The sequence below is a fragment of the Monomorium pharaonis genome, chromosome 4, assembly GCF_013373865.1.
Source record: "Monomorium pharaonis isolate MP-MQ-018 chromosome 4, ASM1337386v2, whole genome shotgun sequence".
NCBI lineage: Eukaryota > Metazoa > Arthropoda > Insecta > Hymenoptera > Formicidae > Monomorium > Monomorium pharaonis.
The window spans coordinates 14,706,046-14,718,699 of record NC_050470.1 but is presented as its reverse complement, the minus strand read 5'-3'; the positions used below and the strand labels follow the sequence as shown (position 1 = coordinate 14,718,699).

At 38.0% G+C, this 12,654-nt stretch overlaps 1 protein-coding gene across 1 annotated transcript in view; it reads left to right on the top strand.

The window, feature by feature from the left end:
* LOC105837382 (ATP-binding cassette sub-family D member) overlaps positions 1 to 12,654 on the top strand; it is a 101,739-nt gene that overhangs the window by 52,366 nt on the left and 36,719 nt on the right. Inside the window, exon 6 of the mRNA XM_012682127.3 lies at positions 7,977 to 8,074. Coding sequence (XP_012537581.1) covers positions 7,977 to 8,074 — 98 coding nt within the window. The remainder of the gene's footprint in view (positions 1 to 7,976; positions 8,075 to 12,654) is intronic.

The following is a 12,654-nucleotide window of genomic DNA, read 5'->3' as shown; positions in this document are numbered from 1 at the left end:
CTACTCTATGTTTCTTTATGTAGTCGAGGTCTAGTATCCCGTCGTATTTCATTGGGAAGTTATCTTTCACCATATACATGGTGTGCTTTATTTCTCGCTCGCCTAATTTAATATGCGTCTGCATACTTCCAATCGTATGCAATTGGTGGCCAGTCACTCCCACTAATGTAATTCTTTCGGGGGAAATTCTGGTTTTTTTTTAGCTTATTTAATCTTATCAGCGTTGCACCAGAATCAAAGAGTTTATATCTCCCAATCGCGTTTCCTGTATCGGAAGTGTAACTTGGTCGAGGTCGCAGGTCCGCTGGACAACTCGGGTTACCGGCGCGACTTGATATGGCTGCGCGCTCTTATCGTTCTTGTTCTTTGTCTCTCTCTCTCTTCGTCACTGCTATGCTCAAATTCGGAGTTCTTTTTTCTTCGCGGCTCGATCGCTTTTCGCGGATTATTATTTTTCGTATTATTACTTCGTGATCTCTGAGGGCTACTTGACGTTTTTTCCGTTTAGGTGCCAGCACTCGTTCCAGGTGTAGCCACGTTTCTTACAGTGTTTACAAAATTTTTCGACCGCATTGACGTGTGATTTCTTAAGTTGCGATAGCGCAAAACAATTAGCATACTGGCTGCTTCGGCAATCTTTACCATGGTGCCCTATTTTTCCGCATTTCCGGCACTGCAGTTTGCTTTTGTAATTCTCTCCGACGGGCGTATTATATGGCTTAGGTCGGTTTGCGGCCGTTCTCTTTATTCGCTCTTCCGCGCTTGCGGCAGCTTTTTGAAGCGTAGCATATCCACGCGATCTGACTATGGCCTTCGTGTCATCGCTAAGCCCTATCTGATAATTTTCGATCACCTGCTGCTGTAAAATGTCTAATATTGCACGTTAATTTTCGGTCGTATAGTGCTATCGACTTTCTATCATAGACTTGTACAGGTTCATCATTAATTTGTCGGATCGGAGTCCATATGTTCGCGTATTTTCTGCGGCTTTTTGTTTAAGCGTGTTGAATTCGATTTGTAAATGCGTGGTACTTTTCTCACTGACGTAGCACGCTTCAAGCACTTACTTCAGTTGGTCGAAATAGCAGATTTTTCACGTCTGAAAGTCTAACATACCACGGCCTTTTAATTTCGTACACAATATGGTTCCTAATAGAGTTTGTCGGATCAATCTTTTCCACCGCGTACGTCATTGCGCTTAAGAATTCTTGTAGTTTGCTCACATTTCCGTCAAATTCCGGGATCATGCAACGCGCTTCTTTTAGTGGTAAAAACCCGCGGCCTCTCCGATGTCGGACGTCATCGTCAAAGTCTATGAAGTTTGTTTCTCTTCGGTCGGATCGCAATGGTCGGTAGTCATGAATGCGCTGGGTATGTAATTGCGTTTTTTCGCACCGCGTCTATATCCGTTTGTAACCGGCGTATTTCTTGAATTACCGCGCGCAGAGTATCTCGGATTTTGTCGTCTCTTTCACGCTACGTTGGGCTGTACTGCTCGTGAGGCCGGATTTTCGTTTATTTCCCGTAGTATTTGTTGAATTTCTCGCTCAGCATCGGTTATGAATTGTGCTTCCGATAATTGTGCTTGCTTGTTGGCACTTATTCCGTATCTTTCGAGAATTTCTTCGGGGTTAAATATCTCAGAATCGTACGAGGTTAATGAAAACTCACCTCGTGAGGATACGCGGCTCGGAGTTCAGCTAATGTACGGTTTCGTCCGTCTGATCTCGCAGTCTTGTCGTGTCGCGTTGTCAATGGACTAGAGTCGAGACTTACGAAGAGAAATTCTCGCTCACATACGACGTGCTCGCTATCGCCTTCGGGGGAATATTCTATAGCCCCTACGAACGTTATCTCGTTCCTCGCGAAGGGCTTGGTTCGCTTGCCATGCAAGATTCAACTCATAGTAATGTATAGACCGCGCCGCCGGTTCGCTAATAAATAGCCACGATTTGTTCCGTATCAACGAGTTTCTATCGACACTCGCTATTATTAATATATTTTCCGATAACTAAGTTACCGGGGCCTGCATAGTTCGGGTTTTCAGACGTGCTTATTATAGTGTATTCCGCTTTACAAAGTTGATTTTCGGAATTACGTATTGCAGTATATCACCGCATGTTATCCGTCGCTCAGTAGCTTGGGTTGGTGCGTTACGATGCGGTAGGTCGGTGTCTTCTCCGATTGTTTATTTGGCCACCGGGTACATTGCCCGGTGCGACATCCGATATGAAGGCCGGGCGGTGTTGCACGCGCGAGATGTCACTTGACACCTTTATCGCTTGCGACATTCTTGGTGTGCATCACACTCGCAACACCTGGTTATCCGTCTAGAATTATTATATCATTCATTGAGAGTCCCCTCTATTCGCTTGGAACCTTTTTACATACAATAATTTCCGAAAATGTTCCTAAATTTGCAAGTAATGTCAAGTAATATCAAGTCAACAACAGTTTTGAGCTTGTTCCGAAACTGAGGGGCATCAAATTTGAACTCAATTATGTTTTAATTTCCCTTGACGTTATTTCTTTATTTACCAATATTTATCAATATTCCACTTGGTTCTTGAAAGTGTCATGGGGAGATGGGGTCACTTAAGTTGTCCTTGTGATATTCCTGAAACGGAGTTTCTACAGGCTATAAAATTAGTGTTGAATTTGACTTGTTTTAAATTTGACTGCATTTATAGACAAAAATTTGGTGCCTCTATCGAATTTTTCCTCTCTCTGATTATTGCTGACCTAGTGATGCAAGATTTGGAAGCGGGGGCTTTAAAGACATTGGATTTTCATGTACCGCTTTATTTTAGATACGTTGACGACATAGTAATGGCTATTCCTTCTGACATGATTGAGCTTGCTTTAAATACATTCAATTTGTTTCACCCAAGAATGCAATTCACTTTGAAGGTGACAAGATTAATTTTTTAGACATCACTATCATAAACAACAATAATTTTTTGGAATTTGACTGGTATCATAAACCAACTTATTCCGAGATACCTTAACTTTTTCCCATCCGATTTCTCAAAAAAGAGGTACCGTCATGGGAATGATCGACAGAGTTTTTTTGCTATCTCATCCTAAATTCCACAAGAAAAACATTGAGCTGGTTATCGGAACTCTTATGAGTAATGATTATCTTATAGATTTTATTTTTGAGACTGTGAATGCTCGCTTAAGGTCTTTGGTGAACAAAAATATTGGGAAACAAAAAATGCAGAAGTTAATTGTAGTGATAATAAAAAGTTAGCGCTATGGTTTTCGATTCCATACATTCTAGTAATTTCAGGTAAAAGACCCAGCACAATTTATAAGAAAAAAAGCTCGGTCTTCAATTTCCTTGAATTTTTTATACATTGTAGTACTTATAGTCCTAATGAAAAAAATTATAATTTGTGCGACCTTTCTATGTCTAGTTTCGGAGATGAAAATTTTTGAAAATTGCTATTTTAAGGCTTACTGCGTGCGTTTACACTTGTCAACTTGCTCGCATATGTACACTCAGCAGCAAGAAAAGCGGTACACTTAAAATTTTGGAAAATTTTACGAAATTTCAAATGATCATAACTTAGTAAATAATAAAGATAAAAATTTTTCTCCAAAAGAAAAATAAAGCTTGAAGTGTCCACTTTAAGAATATTTTAATAGCAATTATGGGTGGCTATTTTTTTTTAAATGGCGGATGACAAAGTTAGAGGATGCAAAATTGATAAATAAAGATCTGAGTTTCCGGCGGTGCATGGCGTGAATCAGGTGTCACAGCCCAATGGAACGAAATGCAAATGAAAATATAGAGCATTAGCTTTAAAATGCTTTTTTACAGAGTTCGATGCAATCATTTTTCGCTGAGTAATTAAAATTTTAATTAAAAAACAGCTTTTCTCTTTAAACTTGCATAACTCAGCGAAAAATTATCGTATCAAGGTCCGTAAAAAAGCATTTTAAAGATAATACTCTATTCTTTTAGAGAATTTTTGTCCCAGTGGGCTATGACACCTATTTTACGTCACGCGTTGTCGCAATCTCGAATACTTATTTATCAACTTTGCTTGCACTTTCCTTGTCATCCACCATTAAAAAAAATTTTTGCCTACAATGTCGATACAAATTTCGAAAAGTATGGTTTCAAATCTTTCAAACCGTTTTTGAAATTTTGTGCTAGGGCAATTAGGTGCCGAGATGTTCAATTTTGAATTTGTAACAAGGTCAATTCATTAATGCTTAAGGGGCTCGGAGGCGTTGCGATTCATTTAGTTCTTTCATAACTTTAACAGCCAGATTTATTGTTCTCTACATTAATAATTTGCATTATTTTGGGAATTGGAAATTTATTATTTTCAAAATGTATCAATTTAAAGGCCAGGAAAGTAAACACAAAATTTAATTCAAGCTCTTCATTCTTCGCAATCAGTATTACGAAATAAAGATACGATTTACGTTTTAATATACCGAAATCATTAGCTCAAATTATTGTTGCAATTTTTCCGAATATGATCCGCATAGATTTTGACGGGAGTGGTTCACTGGACACAGTACAATTGGACACAGTGCAAATGGACACAAAATAATGTACACGTTTCAAATGGACACGGTTCATTTCGACACAGGAATTTTGGACACGATAAAAATGTACACTGTGCAATTGGACACGTAAAATTTGTACACCGCCAAGTTATACATTGTAAAGTTGTACACCGTAAAATTGTACACCGTTTATTTAGACATGTAAAAGTTGTACACCGTAAAGTTGTACACCACAAAGTTGGTGGCGTGGAAAGTCGCAAACCCATGTGGTGCAGAGAATAATTTGCGCGCACACACACACACACACACGCGCGCGCGCGCGCGCGCGTGGGGGGTGCAAGGGGGACCTTCGGAAGCCGAAGTCGCTAACCAATGTTGTACATTGCAAACAAAGTAAAGTTTATATGTGTTGGCAGATTTCCAATACAATATACACGGTGTACAACTTTGTGGTGTACAAGTTTGTGCAGTGTACAACTTTGCGGTGTACAATTTTACGGTGTACAACTTTATAGTGTATAACTTGGTGGTGTACAACTTTGCGGTGTACAAATTTTACGTGTCCAATTGCACGGTGTACATTTTTATCGTGTCCAAATTGTAATTTGTCTAGAATTTATTTTTCATATATACAACATTACTGTGTCCAAAATTCCTGTGTCGAAATGAACCGTGTCCATTTGAAACGGGTACATTATTTTGTGTCCATTTGCACTGTGTCCATTTGCACTGTGTCCAATTGTACTGTGTCCAAGTGAACCACTCCCGTCAAAATCTATGCGGATCATATTCGGAAAAATTGCAACAATAATTTGAGCTAATGATTTCGGTATATTAAAACGTAAATCGTATCTTTATTTCGTAATACTGATTGCGAAGAATGAAGAGCTTGAATTAAATTTTGTGTTTACTTTCCTGGCCTTTAAATTGATACATTTTGAAAATAATAAATTTCCAATTCCCAAAATAATGCAAATTATTAATGTAGAGAACAATAAATCTGGCTGTTAAAGTTATGAAAGAACTAAATGAATCGCAACGCCTCCGAGCCCCTTAGCATTAATGAATCGACCTTGTTACAAATTCAAAATTGAACATCTCGGCACCTAATTGCCCTAGCACAAAATTTCAAAAACGGTTTGAAAGATTTGAAACCATATTTTTCAAAATTTGTATCGACATTGTAGGCAAAAATTTTTTTTAATGGTGGATGACAAGGAAAGTGCAAGCAAAGTTGATAAATAAGTATTCGAGATTGCGACAACGCGTGACGTAAAATAGGTGTCATAGCCCACTGGGACGAAAATTCTCTAAAAGTATAGAGTATTATCTTTAATATGCTTTTTTACGGACCTGGATACGATAATTTTTCGCTGAGTTATGCAAGTTTAAAGAGAAAAGCTGTTTTTTAATTAAAATTTTAATTACTCAGCGAAAAATGATTGCATCGAACTCTGTAAAAAAGCATTTTAAAGTTAATGCTCTATATTTTCATTTGCATTTCGTTCCATTGGGCTGTGACACCTGATTCACGCCATGCACCGCCGGAAACTCAGATCTTTATTTATCAATTTTGCATCCTCTAACTTTGTCATCCGCCATTTAAAAAAAAATAGCCACGCATAATTGCTATTAAAATATTCTTAAAGTGAACACTTCAAGCTTTATTTTCCTTTTTAAGAAAAATTTTTATTTTTCTTATTTACCAAGTTATGATCATTTAAAATTTCGTAAAATTTTCCGAAATTTTAAGTGTACCCCATTTTTTGCTGCTGAGTGTATATATCCACATATATTTACATGTATAAATATTCGTGACACTCTGTGTGTGTGTGTGTGTGTGTGTGTGTGTGTGTGTGTGTGTGTGTGTGTGTGTGTGTGTGTGTGTGTGTGTGTGTGTGTGTGTGTGTGTGTGTGTGTGTGTGTGTGTGTGTGTGTGTGTGTGTGTGTGTGTGTGTGTGTGTACGTATGCGTACGTGCGTCGTGTACGTACGGTGCCTGCGTACGCGTGTGTGTGTGTGTATACATATACGACTAGCCTTGGTAATAAAAGTCAGAAATCAGATAAATAACAAGCACTAAATTGTTAATATCGACATCGAATATTATATTATTAGATTGAAATAGTATTAACAAGTAACACTACCTAAGTGTCACTCATCGATTTTGATATGCTTACAATATGTTGTAGTTTAGGTCAAAATAAGAGACACGTATTTTTTTATACGTGCCCATACGGCCGTTGAAGTGGTAAAAACCCTCTTGAAAAAATCAGTTTTTATCTTTCTAAGCAAATATCGTCGAAACAGTAGGAGATATAAAAAAATTTTCAAACAAAGTTTTAATGGTTTCTAATGTACTTTAAAACTGTGCAATCAAATTTTTCGAAAATTTTGTTTTTCAAAATTCTTCTCTCCCCTCTCAATTTTTGAAAATTAAAAAATTTTGTTTATAGCAAAAGTTATAGTATATTTAACCACAAATTTAACCATATATGATAAAGTAGTTTTAAAGTACATTAGAAACCATAAAAAATTTGTTTGAAATTTTTTTTATATCTCCTACTGTTTCGACGATAATTGCTTAGAAAGATAAAAACCGATTTTTCTTTAAAAGGGTTTTGCAACTTCAACGGCCGTATAGGCACGTATAAAAAAATACATGTCTCTTATTTTGACTTAGACTATAACATATTCTAAGCATATCAAAATTAGTGAATGACACTTAGGTAGTGTTACTTGTTAATATTACTATTTCAATCTAATAATATAATATTCGATGTTAATATTAATAATTTAGTGCTTGTTACTTATCTGATTTCTGACTTTTATTACCAAGGCTAGTCTTATATGTACACACACACACGCGCGCGCGCGCACGCACGCACGCACGCACGCACACACGCACACACACACACACACACACACACACACACACACACACACACACAAAGGATGTCTGGAAATTTTCGACACAATGCATAGAGGTAGAACAGACTAAATCGAGTAGAAGTCTTCTACCATTTTGTGATTTTTACAATAATCAACGTGTTATTAATTCAAAAAAGTTGCCGATTTGCACCAAATATTCACGAGACCCGCGTCCATAATCGCTAGGCACGCAGGGAGTTGTTGTTTATAAACGCCAATGGCTACGAGCTTGTAAACAATAACTCCCTGTGTGTCTAGAGACAACGGACTGGGCGGTTTTATCTCACTGCGCGCTTGCCGGTATTTAGCGGTAGGATGGGCGAATCGGTTATTTTTAATTAATAACTTGTTAACTGTACAATAATTTGTATTATAAAATTGTAAAATCGTAAAAAACTTTTCTATACAATTTAGTTCGTGCTACTTCTATGCAAGCTCTCTCGATAATTTTTAGACACTCTGTGTATACATACATATATGCATATGTATATACATATATAAAACTGTATCATTTTTTAGGAATTGTTCGTGAAAGCACGGATGGCAGTATAAGTCTAATCAATGTGCCGATAGTCACACCAAATTGCGAAGTAATTGTACCTAATTTAACAGTCCACGTAAGTAATTTGTTATCAAACGCGCGCGCGCGCACGCACGCACACACGCACACACACACACATATATATATATCCATGATTAAATTAAAATTTTAAGGTGTTTTGCAAAAAAGTAATTATACGCTTTTTATTAAAATTAATAAGACGTTATTTAAATTTTTTCACACGACAAATATTAATGTAATTTTATATGTACTATTCTCATTACGTAAACATACACTTTTTCATGCTAGTATTTCTTGTCCGTGAAAACACTTGAACTGAATGCGTTTCAAGGGATGTTTTCCATTTACATGACTTATGTCGACACTTTTGTCGACTCAAATCGATAATTTTAATGTGGTAAATGGAGAGTATCAGCAACCCCGCTCAACTCTTATCAAAAGTAAAGTCAGTCGAAATTAAATTATGTCATCGATACATTGCGATACAAATCAAAGAGAAGCAAAAATGATATTAAAAGTTATCTTGCATTGACTTGTGTCATTAAATAAAAAGCACCCGTTTACAACACGAGCATAGATCGGATATTATCAACGAATATTTTCACATACAAGCAGTACACAACTTGTACACTAGTATATACAAGGTAGGGTAAATATACCGATCAGGGGAACCCGCCCCGACCTTGGCCTTGACATATGTTGTCATTCTCTTGAGTGACCTTTAAAAGATTTTAGCCGTCGCTCGTGATTTGTTAAAAAGTTATTAACAAAAAACGTTTCATAAATACGACACATAATTATTCAGTGTAGGAGTATATCAGATGAGTTTGCAACTTTCCATGTGTAGCGAGGTCCACCCCCCTGCTTATAGAGCGAAACGACGTCCACGGTTGTATATTACCACAAGAGTTTGCGACATTAGATTTGAAATTGTGGCCAAATAGCGAATTTAAAATGTTTGGGTTAGGTTAGGAAAAAATATGGGGAGGGGAGCTCCGCCCCTCTCCCGCCCACGCGTTTCTAGGAATTATTCTTTTGAAAAAAGAATTGACGCATTTTTTGAAATAATGAGCAAAATTTATCTCATTAATAATGTTATTGAATAAAGTATTTATGTACTGTACCATATGGGTTTTTGACTTTCTACGCGAAGCGAGGTCCACCAACATCTCCCCCCTACTTACAACGCGTGAAAGTCGCTGCTGTACCAAAATACAATTAACATACATCTCTACAAAAGATCCACGTTGTTCGTTTCTAATGTTTTTGCATTATCCAAATAGCGACATAAAATTGGTTGTGTTATTCTTAGAAAACGCGTGGGCGGCGGAGAGGCTTCGCCCCTCCCTTTGCATCCCCTCCCGTATTTTTTCATAACCTAACCTAACCCAAACATTTTAAATTCGCTATTTGGCCACAATTTCAAATCTAATGTCGCAAACCCTTGTGGTAAAATACAAGCGTGGACGTCGTTTCGTTCTGTAAGTAGGGCGCTCTGTAAGCTACACTTGGAAAGTTGCAAACTCATCTGATATACTCCTATACTAAATAACTATGTGTCGTATTTATGAAATTTTTTTTGTTAATAGCTTTTTAACAAATCACGAGCGACGGCTAAAGTCTTTTGAAGATCCCTCAGGAGAGTGACCTTGACAACGTATGTCAAGGCCAAGGTCATCGGGCCGGTCTCCCCTGATCGGTATATTTACCCAATGTAGATATATACGTTTCACTATATTAAGATACGAATGAGCAAAATGGAATCAGGAAGAAACGTCCTCCGACATATTAACTCCTCGGCACGAACTAGCCTCACTACGCATGGTATCGGTCATTTGATTGGTGTAATTTGATACACGTGTATATTACATCACGATTGTTACGCGCAGTTGCATGGTCACAATTCTATACAATTGTTGTGCCCCTTATTAAGAGACACGGTATTAGGGATCGCTGCCGGAACTCCTTGGGATCAGGTTCCGTGAGAGATAAAGTCGATAGTGATTTTAACACGATATACTTCTTCACACTGATTGTGAGTTAAAAATGTAATGTCGAACGACACAGGTTCTTCGCTGTATGATACATAAATAAGCTCGCTCGTTATCTTTATAGCGGTGTTTATATACACCGATTTTTGGCGTATAACCGGGGAGGGTACTTCCGCGATCACTGGCCTTCGGTCAGTGCACTTGCTTAGCAATTGCTGACTACGCAGATTCCACCGAAAATCAGGAGATTTTTGGTGTTGTTTATTTTGCAACCAGGTGCATTGCCCGGTGCGACACCCAATATATATGTTGGGCAGTGTTGCATGCGCGAGGTGTCACTTGACACCTTTATCGCTTGCGACATTCTTAGTGTGAGTGCATCACACTCACAACACAGTTGAGCAATTATTGAGTAAATATAAAGAAACAGCTTTTGAATAAAAAAGTTTACAATTGATCTAGAAGTGACAATTTAACGCGTACAACAATTGGTGTATATTGGAGAAAAAAGTGACTTTATGTTTTAAAGCAATAATTGTTCGAGATATGTCCGCTTATAGAGTCAATAATTAATCATTGGTAATTCAGATTTTAAATCCCATTTATTGATCAATAACTAAGAATTAGTATGGTGTTTTACTTTTCTTAAGGTCATATTTAATTAAAAATTGATCTATTATGTTGTTCTCCACGTCATGGAGTGAACGTAGAATTGCCGTTTCTCCACGATTTGCTATTTGGAATCATAGACATATTATATTAATATTAACAATGTTCAATCTCAGGAAAATCATATATACAATATTTAATGCTTTTATCACAGATTAATAGACATATAGCAATTTAGGCGATTAATAGACAGATAACAGATTAATAGACAAAGGTCCCGATTTAGGCGAAACCGGCACTTTTCACTGGTTTCGCTATATCATGGTAGCGACCAACACAGTAACTATTTCTAAGATAAAACAGGTCAAAAATGATCGGTATCAGTAAAAGCGCATCACCGAGAGATTTTATTACCCTGCAGTTAGAAATATATGGTTGACGTGATGTCGAACTAACGAAAACCAATATTAAAATAAAGTGGAAATTTTAGTCAAACCGACATTGAAATGGTATACAAATTTTTGAGGAATCTTCGACTTCGTTCCAACATAATTTCAACGTTCAATCAAGTATTTAATTATGTCCAATTGAATGTACTTTTTAGAAATTTTTTAAATTAGTTCAAATAATTTTGATTTGAGTATTCAATACGTACGTATTAGTTTACAATAAAATTAAAGCTAACTCTATACTAAAATAAGCATTTAAAGAATAATCATATGAGACTACATATGACTTTTTTATTTTTACATATATTATATATTATTATATATAGATATGTTACATGTAGGCGCTGATCATATTCTACACAAAATAATTGTGCACGATTAGAACATTGTACACAAATAAATTGTACACAAAAAAATTGTACGTGGAAAAACTGCACAAGAATTATCCTAAAAATGTCTTGAATTAAAAATTGCACACGGATATATTGTGCGTACAAAAACTGTTAACTAATTATTTTGTAAAATATATTATACTTAAATATTGTAACCAACCACGTTCCTAGCGGCTAATAGCGACCGCGCGGCCTGGCCGAACACCGGGCAAGCGTGCCTGCCATAAGAGCTTCACACATGACGCGCATCTCGGAGGCATACCTCCTCCCTCCTCTCGAGCCAGCATCCTGATCCGAGGGGATACGTCATCGAGAGGAGGCCGAGGACCGCCGAAGATCCACGAGCAGCTGCCGGGGACCATATATAAGGCCGCCCGGCAGCCACAATCTTCACTTTTCGCATCCCGTACAAACCCGTTCCGATGAGAAGCCAAACCTAGAGCTGCGACCCACGGTGGAGTGTTCTCCGTCATCGCCGAGAGTTCTTGGCCTAGCTCAACTCCTTTCCTCCTTTTAGCTAGCAAGCTGCGGGGTACAATGTGCTCTGTCTCCGCCGAGAGCTCTCGGCCGCTAGCCACCATCTTCGTCTTACAATCCTAGCGACCCGGTAACCGGCACGGAGTGTTCTCCGTCTCCCCCCGAGCGTTCTTGGGGCCGACGCCGTTCCTCGAAATTCATCAACGTTCCGCGGAATTACCAAGGCGATTCGGAGAAAACTCAGGAACGCAAGACACCCGCTTCCGCGCCGCGCGCCCGCCGATCACCAAACTCCGAGCGTCGAATTCGAGGCGCGTACCGCACGTTCCGCGGACATCCCGTCGAACCGAACAGCTGATCGATCGACCAGCGCGAACGCCGTCACCAATTCTTGTAAATACCGTTGTATGTATCGCGAAGCCAGATCATTGTGTATTCGTCGCACCGTTGTAAATAATCAGGAAAATCAATGTAATATAAAATAATAAAATCTTGTATCGTTGACCCAATGTCACGTTTGCTATCTCTGACCTTTTTACCCTAGACCCTTCCCGACGAGCTAAGTTCCGCGCGAAAAACGGTTGTTACAAAATTAAACACTTAAATACTTTGGACGTTTATTTTCGACACAACTAACAGTTTAAAATACTAAAAAGCCTTTATTCAAAGTCAGTTCATTCTTTGCATTCAAATTTAGTCCCCATACCAGAGTATTTA